The sequence below is a fragment of the Eptatretus burgeri genome, chromosome 8 (assembly GCF_056783735.1).
Source record: "Eptatretus burgeri isolate ZD-2024b chromosome 8, Ebu_testis_v1, whole genome shotgun sequence".
Classification (NCBI taxonomy): Eukaryota; Metazoa; Chordata; class Myxini; order Myxiniformes; family Myxinidae; genus Eptatretus; species Eptatretus burgeri.
This window is the reverse complement of record NC_140968.1, coordinates 54,415,364-54,430,269: the sequence shown is the minus strand read 5'-3', so window position 1 is coordinate 54,430,269 and position 14,906 is coordinate 54,415,364. Positions and strand designations below refer to the sequence as shown.

The following is a 14,906-nucleotide window of genomic DNA, read 5'->3' as shown; positions in this document are numbered from 1 at the left end:
ATCCCAAATAATGTGTTGATTTCATTTGTCCTTTATCTGTTCATGCCCTTGTAAATTCATGTAGAATTATCAAGAACACTGGCATATACTGCGCTATGTTTGAGCATGAGATGATAATCAAACCAGGGATGTTATTGCAATTCCCAAGGACAGTGGGAAGGAGGGACATGCATATATTGAGCAGAAAAAGGAACTTCGTTGTTCTTCACACTTACTCCAGAAGATTGATGCTGAGGTCAATCAGAGCACCCACAATCTGCTGGTTCCACAGCCCAATCTTGCCTGCAAGGCATGTCTGCAGTGGGATCTGGAGCTGATCAATGACTCCACTACTGCTTCTTCCACGAGCAATGGATTCTCGAAGCACAAGCACTGCCCAACTGCCATCATCAGCAGTCGAACTGGCGAGGCTTGTGGAGATGCTCGCGATAATGTGTAGCTGAGCAGTAGTTACAGCTTCTTCTTTGGCTTCTACATCAAGGCTCAGCAAGCGAGCAGCGAGTTGACTTGCTGCCTGCACCACAAAAATGCTCGAGTCCTTGCACAAGCTCATGATGACCTGGAGATTTCCTGAATGACCAGACAACAAAATGGAATAGTAAATGGAATAAAATGGAGAATAAAATGTAATAATTACAGTGCACATCACATCTTCATGTGAGACTTGATCGGTACATTGGAGGCCGAACAGGAATAACTAGAGCAGAGTCATTGGCACACCATCGCAAATCCCGACACTTCCCACCTCAAGCAAAGTTGAAAGATGGAAAAAAGTTCCACCAGAAATGACCCAATATCAAATTTGTGGTTTAAAAACATCTTCCGTTTTGACACCTGTGACCCTTGGTCCCCACCACCTGGGGCATGAGCTGCGGGTCAAATCCCCAAAAAAAGTTGTATATTTCTGTGCCCCCAATGTTGATTACATATGTAAAGGTTAAACTTTCGTTGATTTGTGTTGTTAAGGAAATGACATCGCTGTCTCTCGCTCTTTATCAGAGTGGCTTATGTAATGGTTAAACTTGAATTGGTTTGTATAAAATGACATTTTGCTCGTGTTTAATTATTTAAGTGAGATAACTAAAACTTCTCCACATAGATTGTATCCAAGCCGATGTGATGCGTAAGCGTGAGTGCAGAAGATGGTGGCTTTCTTGCAATCCCGTGGAAAGGTCTTGGTGCCGTGGTCTATAAAAACGGTAACTGCTTTTTTCTGACTATAAAATTATGTTACAAATACAGAGTGGGGTCTTCACATGTCAACAGCTCTGTCAGCAGATTTATTTGCATTCGCTAAAGAACAGATTTGATGTGATGGATAAAGTTTGTCGGGTTTTTCAAGTCACATGATGGTATTCAGTGAAACTTGTACATCATCAACCCAATGATATTTACCAGTTTGTTTTGATGTAACTTGAAAACTGCATCACTTACATGTTACATTTTTGAATACGTATTAGTTAAACAGTTTTGTAACAGTTTAAAAAATGATTGATATGACAAGTAAATTTTGTTACCGAGGTGCAAAGTTGTCGTACGCGTTAATATTGAGGAAATGTTTGCAATTTTCTGATTTTTTGAGCAAAGTACCAGAGATGTTGTTTTTCTTGTTTTATTGCAGCCAATCACTGCAACTGAAACTGAATTAGATGACTCATGTCACACATATCAAGCAAAGTTTGCATGGCATAGAGGATGTGTGATTTAAGAGTTAAAACTGACAGTGCATCGATTTTGACTTCGTGACACCAAAGTTTCACCCATAGGGTGTGACCAAAAACGATACTGCTCTCACACCTTCTTGCCACGTGGTCATCAAAAGTACCAAGTTTGGTGAATTTCCATATAACCATTGAGGAAGTTATGGTATGATGGACGGATGGACAGACGGACAGACGGGAGCCAATTAGAATGCCCCCCCCCCATTTTAAAATATATTTTTAACCTCCGCCATCGAAGATGGATGGAGGTTACTGTTTTCACCCCTTTCTGTTTGTTTGTTTGTTTGTGAACAGTATTACGGAAAAACTCCTGGACGGATTTCGACGAAACTTGGTGGGGGGATTAGGTATGGTCCAAGGATCATGACATTAGATTTTGGACTTGGTCCAAAAAAAAAAACTTAGAAAATTTTGCAACTTTTTTGCAAAAACATTTCGATTTTATTTGAAAAATATTTGATTTTTTTTTTGCATTTCTACATGTTTTAAGTGATTTCCAACCCCCAAAAAAAATTGTTAGAGAAAAAAAAAGAAATTTTGCAACTTTTTTTTCAAAAAAATTTCGATTTTTTTTTTTGGCATTTCTACATGCGCGTCGATCTCATTTAGTTGATTCATTCGTGGTTCAGTAGAGTCTGATCCATTTTGACCTACAATGAATAGGATATCAGGTTCACTTAAATGACCCAGCAGTATTGGCGGCGGAGGTTTTACACTCTACCGAGTGCTCCCCCTCTAGTTTAAACATGAGAACACAAATAAAATGAGAGTGATGATAAGCCAGTCTCACTTTCATATCCGAAGCGATGTAAGCTCAACAATCGAGCAACCCACACATACGTGTGTTTGTGACGAAAATAAACTTCCCAAGTCTGCAGACAGGTGATGATTATCTTGTAGACGCCCATTAAAATGAATGATCTTCGATTAAATTATGTAATTCCTCTTTATTTTTTGTTTTTTTCCCATATTGTTTCATCAAAACTTATATTAAAGACTATTTCCCCCCTAACAAGGGTCCAATGTATAACCATTATGAATACAGATTTTCTTCGCATATTTTAACAGGAATCTACTTTCTCATAATACAAAATGCTAAAAATCAGAGTCACGGTCACCAAACCCAGGGTCACGACCCGAACTGGATAAAGCCCCCTCAAAATTGCGGTTTTTCACGTCAAAAGCGTTTTCTATGACAATTTATAATCAAAGGTACCCGTACCAAATAGGTACTTAGTACCATTTGGGTCTGGAGGCGAATGCGATTTCATTTTTTGGGTCGTGGACAAAAAGGTTTGGGAACAACTGGTCCAAACAAATAAATTTATAAGAGGATCACTGATCAAGAATAGTGTCAGCTTCGTTTTGCTTTCCATGGCATTTAGGCCACCTCTTGTCAACTTTTAGGTTGACAAAACAATCAAAATAAAGTTTCCTTTTCAAACTGTATGGAACATTGCCTTCGGCAAATGTCAAACCATTTAGTCTCGGTAACTGAGAATCTGCAATTCATTTTTAAAGGTCTGAATGCCAAAAGATCCAGACAATGCATCATGTGAATTTATACAAGTGAGGGAGTCATGACATCAAATGGATAAAAGGAATGAAACAAACACCCAACGACGTGTTTCGGACTTTGTTTAACGAGCAAAACAATGATAACTTTTTCCATAAAATAGCAAACCAATGCCAATTGTGGAAGAGAAAGAGATCTCTTCAGCAGGCAGTTAAAGTACCCATGTTGCAAATGAACTTGGTAGCTTCAGGATGAGGCAGCATTTTAAGCTGGGCTTGAAGCCATGCACAGCGGACCCTCGCTTCATCCCAGAGCGTTGTGTTGCAAGCATGAGGCATCTGCCAGAACATGACCTCAAGTAGCCCCGAGTTCTGGGATCAAAAAGACATTTCAACGTGCAGGCCATGTTCCAAGTCACAACAAAAAAACACAAACACAGGGATACATTTCTTCTTGAAGGAATTTTGCAAAATATACTGTATTAGGTTGAGGTGCTTCATGGTTTGGTTTGAGCATCATATATTGGAGTCCCAGTATAAAATAAACACACAGTAAAGCAAATTTGGCACAATGAACAGCCATTGTAATAACCAGTTATCATCCTGACAAATATTAGCACTGTGGTACATCGAAGAATAGAGTTTATAATGAAAAAGGACAGGTTAAATAATCACAGAAAACTAGAACGGCACTCGGTAGAGCACATACCTCCGCCAGGCTGAGCAATTTACGCTTTGTATCCCACCGATAGGCGGGATCTGCTGAGCTGAACCAAAACCTAATTGGCTTGTTCTTGTCATCTAATGGAACCAACTCATCCACCAAGTTTTGTCATAATCCATCCACAACGTTTTGAGATATCGTGCTCTACAGTATATTGTTTTTGGTTCCATTTAAAATGAATTATTGCATTGCTGAGGCAGCGCAGAATGACTCCGATACCAGAGCAGCAAGTCGGTCATCAAGTCAACTCAGAGAGCTTCCACGTCACCAAATAAATCTTCATCAGTGTTGACAATCAAATAAAAGAATCTCAACTTCGTCTATGCTTTTCCCTCTTAAACTAGTCAGTGCAGCTAAATAATTATATGGATGCTATATGCATCGGTCACACCAGCACGTTTCCTTTGCCTGCAACAATAAGCTTTAACTTGGCATACGCAACTTGGGCTGGTATAATGTGGCACATATGTTATTTTTTTGCGATTAAATTTTTGAGAACAAATGTAAAATCAGGGAAACAAGAGTGGCTCCAAGGGTTAGACTTTGAAGAAATGAGCAGCATTGGACCAGATCAAAACCAGTGCTCAGGTGTTGTGTATGTCTGGTGTTGGCTTAATGGTAAGGGTGGTGGGCTTGGGATCCGAGGATCCTGAGTTCAAATCACACTCGGATGTTGAATTAATACCGGGTGGGGTGACTCTGTCTGTCATCCTTCCGAGGTTGGCAAAATGAGTGCCAGCTTGCTGGTATACTGTGTCGGAGTGGTGATCCATACAGGATTGTGCCCAATAGCCAAGGAGACTGCTTAAGAAGCACCAATACTCTGCAGAGAGTATGGTCCTGATGGATGGATGGTGTTGTGTGTGGAGTCTTGGAGATTAACACCAGATTACACCACTTGCTATCTTAGGGTGTGGTTACTTTCTGGGCAGCAACTTCTGCACTATAAACAAACTGACCAGGTGGTTTGCATGTTTGATGTGATCTGCCTTCTTCAACGGTGGGTGTAAACCAAGCTCGAAGGTGTTAAGACAGCATGGTCTGTGTGCTCAAGTAGGTTAGATTTCTCCCATGTAACCAGGGACACGTTATGTTAATTTGTTCTGTTTATATGTGCACCGAGGAAAGCAGTGTTGTGTTACCGATAGAGACTAGCATAGGACTAAAATTGTAAATTGTATACACCTTCCCAAACAGGCTTGCAACCCATGCCTGCAGAAAACGGATATTTTTGGACCCCAACTGCATTTTCCAACTAATCATGATGCAACTTTGTATGAAGATACCTTTTGTCATTGCACACCTTTATTATGCACATTGTCAACTTGGTTTTGGGATGACTTGGAAGGCCATGAAATACAAGCTGATGAGTCTTTCCTTCGTGTTGGGGAAGGAGATGCACAGAGCACACTGCACAAGTATGTCTACACTTGCCGCTAGAGAGGGTTCGAGCCCAAGCCAAAAAAAAACATGGGAAAAATCAGGAATCCCGAATCCATTTCACACAATTTTCCAGGAATCTCGGAAAACGATTTACTGGGAAGAAACACGAGCTTGAGCTCTATTCTCTTGAAGCTTTTCCAAGCTCAAGCTGGAGAAAATTAGGCTTGCACCATCTCTAATCTCTATCATAAGCAGCATGTCAGTGGTGTGGCACGATTGCTGCCAGCGTGGCACAATTGAAGCAAGAAATAGAGCAATCAGCGATTGCAGACCCTCGCCAGGACTTGTTTTGTGTGGCATTTGTGTGTTACCTAATTAATAATAGTCATAATTAGAACTGCCACTTTATAACTGCTGGAAGTGATGACTGGGTACCAAGATGTCCTCCTTTGATGCAACCCTGTTTTGATTGGTCACTTGATTCTGACCCTGACCCATGATTTTTTATTATTATTATTCAATTGAATTTAGAATGGCATTAAAATAAATTCAATTCATATCAAATGGAAGACCAAACATGTACAGTCCTGCATTGGAGTCATCAAAAGGAACCCGAACAAGCAAAAAGCAAAGATGAAGTCATCAGGAGGAACCTGGATATGATTCACATTTCAGCTGTTACTCTTCTACCCTCAAACCCAACCAGGAGCAGCCAAGTGAACCTTATTCAAAAAAAAAAGAAAGAGAAAAAAAGAACCCAGATCAAAAAACTTTTTTTTCTGGTTGTCAGACCATGTGTCCGATCAAGTTGAAATGTAAAATATGTATCCACCATCACTACGAGATCATAATTGTGAAGTTTCACGTGGATTGTTTAAAGAAAATATGTAATATTTTTCTTCAATCCAATATGGCTGCCAAACCATGTGACCTATCAATTATTCCTTAAACTTGTACAGCCAAGGTTTGGGGAACATTTGTGTGTAGTTTTCCGTCAATCTGTCCAGCCGTTCTGGGGAAGATTTTTTTATAGGTTTTTTTGGGTAAATCCAACGTGGTTGCCAAACCATGTGACCTATGACGTTATATTTGTGAAGCTTTTGTTCCTCATGGATAGGTGGTCATCCATGTGAAATTTCGCCTTGATCTGTTCTGCCACTTCAATTGAAGGTTTAAAAGAAACCAATATGGCCGCCAAATCACGTGACCAATGATATCATTAATTTTTTTTTCTGTGGACCATTTTATCCTGAGATTACCCTCAAAATTTTTCATACTGATCAGATGTAGCGTTCTGCATCTGCAATTATGACGTCATAATGAAGGCACCTGTGACATTATAAAAACAAATTATGTGCAGACAAACAAATAAACAGACAGACGGATGGACAAACAAACAAAGACGGACCCAAATGCAATACCCTTTCCTTCGATGAGGGTAAACAGAGAAGATAATGAGCGCTAAAATATTATCCTGAACTTTGTGTTGACCGGAACTTTACCACGAGTCCTTTTTCATCTCCTTCACACAAGGGCCTTGGCAGACGTTGTACAACATGGTGAAGGATGGTTGTGGACGCCTATTATCTGGCAATATTTTTCTAAGCAATATAAGTAAATATATAATACTGTATATATATATATATATATATATATATATATATATATATATATATATATATATATATATATATATATATATATATATCAAAGTCCACAGAAGGAGCACACAAACAACAACCACAGCCACCACGACAGCAGCAACAACTACATGCTATAGAATATCCTTTTTTCACATTTAATTTCATTTTACATCCTCACTGAGATTCACAGAGAGACATGCAATATCAAATGTTAAGTGATAAAATGTCGAGCAAACTTCGTACATTCTCAACGTTATTGGAAAAATCAAGGCTGTTGTTTTATATTACAACCTCATGAGAATCCATCCAGTCACAGCACAATGGTTGTTTTGGTGGTGGTCCATGGTGACATCCCTTGGAGATATCTTTTGAGGAACTGTGTTACTTTCAATTCCAATTTAAATTTTAGTTACAGATGACATCATCACCTACAGGCAGTTTGAGTGTCTGGATTGACCTCACATAACTTGAGAGCAATTAATACACAAGAAGGGGAAATGCTCAATAATGTAGGTCATAATTGAATTTAAACTAATAAAGATACACAATGTGCAAGTGGGGCAACGTTATCCAGTGTGTGCATTCATTTAGCACATCTACTCACAAACCTGAAGATGTTGGAACCTGTGCACATCTACAGCTAGCATTCCAGCAAGACGTAGGGCAAAGGAGAGCACATCGCTGCCGAGACTGTCCTTTGATGCCCATGCTTGCTGCAGAAAGTTCGATAAACAAGACCAGCACTCCAGTTCTTCTCCATTTCCTGCAGGACAAATGGAAACGTTACGATTGCAGATGATATCAAGTTGGTTCAGACAGTGACAGACGTTCAGCTTGTGTTTAAATCGCACCATCAGCGATGAGCTCTTGAAGCCAATCGAGCAACTTCTCCAGGCAGGTGTCATCAGGTGCCTCAAAATGAGGCTGAGCTAGGAGTCTGCAGATTGCTGGTAACAGTTCAACTGCCATTGCATGCAAGCCTTTAAAAAAGAGACCATAGATTATGAAACCAATATTATGATCTCATGAAAAAAAAAACAATCACCACTTAATGAAGTAAAATTACCACTAGTTAGTATAGGAAACTGAGGGGAGGGAGAGTGGCATGAGGGAGGAATGTTTACTTTTGCAATGGCATTTGTCACACACACACACACCTAACCTGCCAACTTCTCAAAGCCACCATAAAAATTGGTTACCTGCAATGAATGGGGGCTGTTCAAAAAGTTATTCAAACAAGATACATTAGTCCAGGAAACACCAACTTATTTTTCAACATACCTGCACAACAAATACCAGCATACAAGGCCCGTCGTTTCGCTGATGGGGATAGCAATCTTTCCTGCGATGGTTAATCTATGCGGTGAGAACAATAAGGTATTCCTGGGAGATCCTGCCGTCCGTGCGGGGATAACCAGCATCGCAAGTTGGCGTTTGAATTTTTGCCATATGTGCCAGTTTACCTATACACAAACCATCATTTATTATTTATTTATTTATGCATCACAAACCTTCCTTCAAGTTCCTTGAATCCACTGTCGTCGGCGTCATTGAAATCCGTTAATGTGTTATCAAGTTATAACAGAAACAGACGGACAGACAGACAGACAGAGACACAGGCTGTTCTCCTCGTCTTCCCTTTATAAGGGGTGAGGTCTGATGGCACCAATCTTCTGTTCTGCCTTGACCACGATACTCCTCCACCTCCCTCTGTCCTCAGCCACTACCCTCCCCTCCCCAACCACCCCTTACTGATATCCCTCCTCACACAATCCTCTCATCTCAACCACAGTCCACCTCTTTTCCTCCTACCTTGCTCCCTCAACCAATCCTCTCTCTCTCTTTGCCATTCTCTCTTCCCCCATCCGCACCAAGTGTCCAGCCCATCTCAGCAATCTCCCCCATCAAGCTCATCTGCTCACCAATCTCTCCCTTAGCTCATCCATCCTATATATACATATATACATTGGGGACACTGAATTAATATATGTATATATATATATATATATATATATATATATATATATATGTATATATATATATATGTTTATATATATAAATATAAATAAACCAAGTCGAAAACACCAGGGGGTTGACTCAGCCTGCCATCCTTCCGAGGTCGGCGAAATGAGTACCAGTTGTACTGGGCCCGGTGTATGCCCCGGTTAGAATAGGTGTACCATATCCCTGTGTGTCGTAAGAGGCGACCAGGGTTGCGCCAGGAAGGGCATCCGGCGTAAAAACCTATGCCAAATCATTATGCGGACAACAAAACGAATTTCCATACCGGATCGGTCGAGGCCCGGGTTACCAACGACCGCCACCGGTACCGGTGGTCAGCAGGGTACCAGTGGAAATTGTGCTACTGCTGGGCGAAGGAGGAGAAGGAGACGGGGAAGGCGAGTCCGGAGGCAGTGGGAGAGGGGGAAGGGTAGAAGTGTGGAGGTGAGAGTTGGAACTCTGAATGTTGGGACGATGACTGGCAAAGGGCGAGAGTTGGCTGAAGGCCAAAGAAGAGGTTCATGGATGCGGTGAGGGCGGACATGCGGGTGGTTGGAGTGTCAATGGAAGATGTGGAGGATAGAGCGAAATGGAGACGGTTGGTCCGCTGTGGCGACCCCTAACGGGAGCAAGCCGAAAGAGGAAGAAGAAGAAGAAGTATATATATATATATATATATATATATATATATATATATATATATATATATATATATATATATATATATATATATATATATATATATATATATATATATATATGTGTGTGTGTGTGTAGGTGTATGTGTGTGTGTGTCCGTGTGTGTGTATATGTATGTGTGTAGGTGTATGTTTGTGTGTGTGTGTGTGTGTGTGTGTGTACGTGTGTACGTACGTGTGTGTACGTGTGTGTACGTGTGTGTACCTGTGTGTACCTGTGTGTACCTGTGTGTACCTGTGTGTGTGTTCACACCCGAATCGTTGCTTTCCTCTTTCACACAGTAATTAGGAGGTAACTATCGGTCATTAAACAATCATCAACCGACCTCAGGTTCAGAACGAATTTATATTAAAACCACTAAACAGGATACCTGCAGGAACACCACGTTGCTGTGTGCCGAACGGCCCCGATGAACCACAACGGAAGTTTAACAACGTATCGAGGAGGACGCTTGATCGATAGTTTTATGATATTTCACCCTTTTAGTAGATTGAGTTTGGTATTTTTATGTTAAAGTAGTTTTAGATTGCGTTTTGTAAAAGTGCGTTATTTGTATCCGTACGGTTGCCGTATTTTGGAGATGTGGAGTCGCCGTATTTTTAGATTGCGTTTTGTAAAAGTGCGTTATTTGTATCTGTACGGTTGCCGTATTTTGGAGATGTGGAGTCGCCGTATTTTTGGATTGCGTTTGTGACGCCTTTTCTGGCGCATCGAATCATGGAAGGAAGTTGGGAGGGCCCTGCTGAGGCTCGGAGCCCCAAACCCGGCGAGTCTGCGCTCTCGCACGACCGGTTCGGCACGGAGGAGGATTTCAGTGATCCCGAGGATTTCTTGGATGACATTTCTGATTCGGGTGAGTTTGCATCATCGGGTTCAGCGATACATCCGTCCGGCCCTGGAGGAGCACATGGACATGGCGGCGCTGACACCACCGGGATGTGTTCAGAGTCCCGTTGGTTGTTCACACTGATGGACGTGAGATAAATAAAACTACTTGTCACGGCTCGTGATTCGGTCGTGTGCAGTACGTGTTGTTCACCACGTGATATTTACTGTGTGGTTAGTTATTACTGTGTGGTTAGTTATTACTGTGTGGTTAGTTATTACTGTGTGGTTTGTGGTTAGTTATTAGTGTGTGGTTAGTTATTACTGTGTGGTTAGTGGTTAGTTATTACTGTGTGGTTCGTTATTACTGTGTGGTTTGTGGTTAGTTATTACTGTGTGGTTAGTGGTTAGTTATTACTGTGTGGTTCGTTATTACTGTGTGGTTTGTGGTTAGTTATTAGTGTGTGGTTAGTTATTACTGTGTGGTTAGTGGTTCGTTATTACTGTGTGGTTCGTTATTACTGTATGGTTAGTGTGGTTAGTTACGGTACAAAGGTGGTTGTGGAAGATCATGACTGAGGCCCCTAAAGTATGAAAAGACGAACAAGCAACTTATGATTACAATAAAAACAATGGGGTTTACATTCCCAATAAGGCTTTTACTGGAAATACAATACTATACTATACTATACTATACTATACTACCATCAATGATGACAATGCAAAATAGAAATAGATTATAATCAGTTTATCAATAAGGTGTGTGTACGTGTGTGTGTGTGTGTGTGTGTGTGTGTGTGTGTGTGTGTGTGTGTGTGTGTGTGTGTGTGTGTGTGTGTGTGTGTGTGTGTGCCATCCTAACTTGTCTGAAGTCTTGTCTTCCAAGAATGTGAACAAGTGCAATGTCATCCACCACATACTCCATCACGCCATTGATACCTACTTTCCACAGCGAAGTGTTCAGCATCATCCACAAGACAAAGACTTTTGCACAACATCGTCGGCGTGCCTTCCACCTTCGTAGAAATTGTCCATGCCGGACGCATTACCGCGATACGGTCATATGCCGAATGAAGACAGAAAAGCAAAATCACTGCATTTGAAACTTGAACATCTCAAACATTCAAACCCGCGAGTGTCGTATCAAGATATTTAATTTATGATTCCGAGCAATGGCAGCTTACATCACGATATTGTCGTTGAGTATATTCATCAATCGGATCACAAAGCCATAGCTGATGCAATATGTTCCCAGTTTGCAAACGTTTTACAACCGCTGAACTTCTCCCTCCTTCCAGTGTATCTACCATCTCTTCCCATTAGTCAGATTCGACCTTGGGAGGTCTGTGGAGAACTTGGAGGAAAATCTGATCTCGAAAAGCGAGCGGTCCCAACGACATGTCTGCCAGATTTATCCGTCAGATTTCTTGTGGACTAGTTGGACCTTTGACGGATCATCAATGCGTCGCACATGCAACAGACGGTCCCGGCACGGTGGCAAAAGGCGCATATTGTGTCTATTCCGAAATCGCCCCTTGCCACCATTGCCAACTTGCGCTCAGTCGCTCTAATCGGATGATTTCTCAAAGATTTCAGAACACTTTATCGTACATCGACCGCGACGGAGGCAATGAAGTACCGCTTTGATCCCAAACAGTTTGGAAACACCAAAGGTGCCTCAACCTCACACTGCCTGATTCATATCCTGCACGCACTTCATGAGTATGCACAAACGTCAGAATCGATTTCTTTGATGACGGATGCCTCCAGACTTCTCGAAAGCGTTCGACCATATTGATCACACGATCGCGATTTCAAAACTCCTACAAATGGGAGTACTCAGTCCAGCATATTCGTCGCTTGTTTCTTGGATAACCGACTCGATTTCTAATCACGGACAGTGTGTTCAGTACCTTGGCAAATGCTCTGAGCGGATACTCGTGCACGCCGGAGTTCCCCAGGGAACTAAGTCGGATCAGTTGTATTCCTTGCCGTGATTAACAATGCCGGCTTTAGTGAAGGTGTCACTGCCATGCATTGCTCCAAGTATGTCGGCGATCTGACATTTATTGAAAAGCGTGGCACCTGTATGGAATCTCTTATGCAAACCGTTCTTGAGCAACTTCACGATTGGTGTACAGATAATGGAATGTGCCGTAACCCCAAGAAGTGTGCAATTGTTGACGTCTTTTCACTCAAAACCAAGCAGCCCCTTCCATCTTGTCACTGAATGTTGTGGCAATCCAAAATTATACTATCAAACTGTTGGGTGCTGTGTTTTTATCCAGGCAGATCTGAAATAGGATGCTCATGTCAGTTACGTTGTTAAACCAGTTAAGAATCGGAAGTTGAATTGTCACTTCCTCGAAAGCAATGATCTTGTAACCATTTTCACATCTCTTGTCCTCCCTGGATTGGGGCTTCCATGTGGTCGAGCGGAATTGCCAAGCAGCAATGTAACCCAATTTAAAAATGTTCAGAAAAGAGCTTGTAGAGTTATCCGTGGCCAAACTATCATGTCGTTACTTGGATGCTTCTCACGATTGCTGTCTGGAGCCACTTAAGAGCAGGCGTCATCAACTCTGGCGTGCTTTTGCGAGACTGCTGCCAAATTCCAAGCTTCAACTTTTGCTACCCACAGAGATGATCTCGTAGTGGCTACCAATTACGGAACTCAAAATGAACAACTTTGATATATATATATATATATATATATATATATATATATATATATATATATATATATATATATATATATATATATATTCAACAACAGCCCAATGTCATATCTTATCCGCATAATGAATGAATCCTCGTAACATGTCATTTATCTATTTTAATCAAGATGCAATTTATCAGTTTCCTTTGTTACCACTGCCACCGAGGGTGAAGGAGGTTATGTTTTCATGCCTTTCTGTCTTTGTCTGTCTGTTTGTGTGCAGGACATCTCAAAAGTTGGGGATGGATCTGGATGAAATTTTGTGGACAGGTTCAGTGTGTGACAAGGACGAACTGAGAAAATTTTGGTGAAGATCCGGATCCGTATCCGACGACTGGAATTTTTTTTACGTGATTGTTCACCATTGAGAGATCGGGCCAAAAACGACATACAGCACGATATCTCAAAAGGTTGTGGACGGATTCAGACGAAACTTGGTGGACATGTTGGGTGTGTGACAAGGAAGAATTGATTCAATCTTGGTGACGATCCGAATCCGGATCTGCATATGATAATTTTTAGCAGCGTCTCGCATAGCGACACGCTGCTCATAGAGAGCTCGGCGTTGTTCTTCTTTTTCTTCTTCTTGTGAAGACAAAACCTTAACCTCTAGGACTCGTCTCTTGTATATACGAGATCCGGATCTCCTTAAATAATAGGCACATGTACACATCCTCACATAGACGGTGCCTTTTGAGAGCGTCTATCATGAAATTTTAATTATATTCGGACATTTGCTTTAAAGTTTCGAAAAGTTCACGTTACTTTTTAAAGATTATTCCATTTACCGTATTGTAATTTCGTAAATACATTATTTATTTCGTAAATACGTAAATACATTATGACGGGTCTCGCTATTGGCTTAATCAAGGCACGTGACGAAATATCGGAAGTTGTTTTTTGTTTGTTTGTTTGTTTGTTTGTTTTTTTTAGCCGACAAAACCTTTAGGACGCTGCTCTTGGACACATTTGTCCTTGTTTAAGTGATTCTTTCTTCACCACTGAAAGATCAGGCAAAAATGATATACAGTATAGCACAATATCTCAAAAAGTTGTGGATAGATTCGGACGAAACTTGGTGGACAGGTTGGGTATGTGGCATGGACGAATTGATTCGATTTTGGTGAAGATCTGAATCTGGATCTGGATACGAGGATTATTTAATTTATAAAGTGATTCTTCACCATTGAGAGATTGGGCCAAAAACGATATATAGCATTGTATTTCAAAAATGTCTTGGGCCCGATATGTTCTCGTGGATCAGGCATTGCGTAGCGGAGGTATGCGCTCTGCCGAGTGCCCTTCTTGCTTTATGCTATCTTTGCTCTCCTCCTCTTGCTGTTTGTTTATTTATTTATTTATTTATTTATTTTTGGTCTTGCTTCAACTCAGCCTTTGGCTGTGATGGAAGTTAACTTGAAATAAACTTATTATTATTATTATTATTATTATTATTTATTATTGTAGATTACAGAGGTGAGGATGGGGTCAAAAGGGTTAATCATTTTAGACACAAACATTGGGAGAGGGATACTGTCGAACTATTACAAAAGTGGCGCATTTCTTCAATTGCAATGAATTGCGTTACATTTACACTATTACATTGACTAAGGATATAATTGCACTATACTAAGCATTATTAACCCTCGAGGAACCATTTCCACAACAATATTTTA

The 14,906-nt window shown here is 40.9% G+C and overlaps 2 protein-coding genes across 7 annotated transcripts in view; one reads left to right on the top strand and one right to left on the bottom strand.

Annotated features, from left to right (window-relative positions):
* The window catches only part of BRAT1 (BRCA1 associated ATM activator 1), a 55,136-nt gene extending 44,926 nt beyond the window's left edge, over nt 1–10,210 (bottom strand). For 2 of the 6 annotated variants that reach the window (XM_085892100.1, XM_085892102.1), the window contains exons 1-5: nt 8,498–8,702; nt 7,838–7,966; nt 7,595–7,749; nt 3,458–3,608; nt 216–570 (exon numbers count right to left, since the gene is read on the bottom strand). In XM_085892100.1, coding sequence (XP_085748226.1) covers nt 216–570; nt 3,458–3,608; nt 7,595–7,749; nt 7,838–7,966; nt 8,498–8,537 — 830 coding nt within the window. In that variant the 5' untranslated portion in view covers nt 8,538–8,702. Of the gene's footprint in view, nt 1–215; nt 571–3,457; nt 3,609–7,594; nt 7,750–7,837; nt 7,967–8,497; nt 8,703–9,273; nt 9,613–9,920; nt 9,940–10,056 lie in introns of those variants that run through there. The other 4 variants (XM_085892104.1, XM_085892105.1, XM_085892103.1 and 1 more) reach the window with 4 other exon arrangements.
* A 122-nt stretch (nt 10,211–10,332) lies between these two features.
* The window catches only part of EIF3B (eukaryotic translation initiation factor 3 subunit B), a 71,530-nt gene continuing 66,956 nt past the window's right edge, over nt 10,333–14,906 (top strand). The window contains exon 1 of the mRNA XM_085892115.1: nt 10,333–10,539. Coding sequence (XP_085748241.1) covers nt 10,404–10,539 — 136 coding nt within the window. The 5' untranslated portion in view covers nt 10,333–10,403. The remainder of the gene's footprint in view (nt 10,540–14,906) is intronic.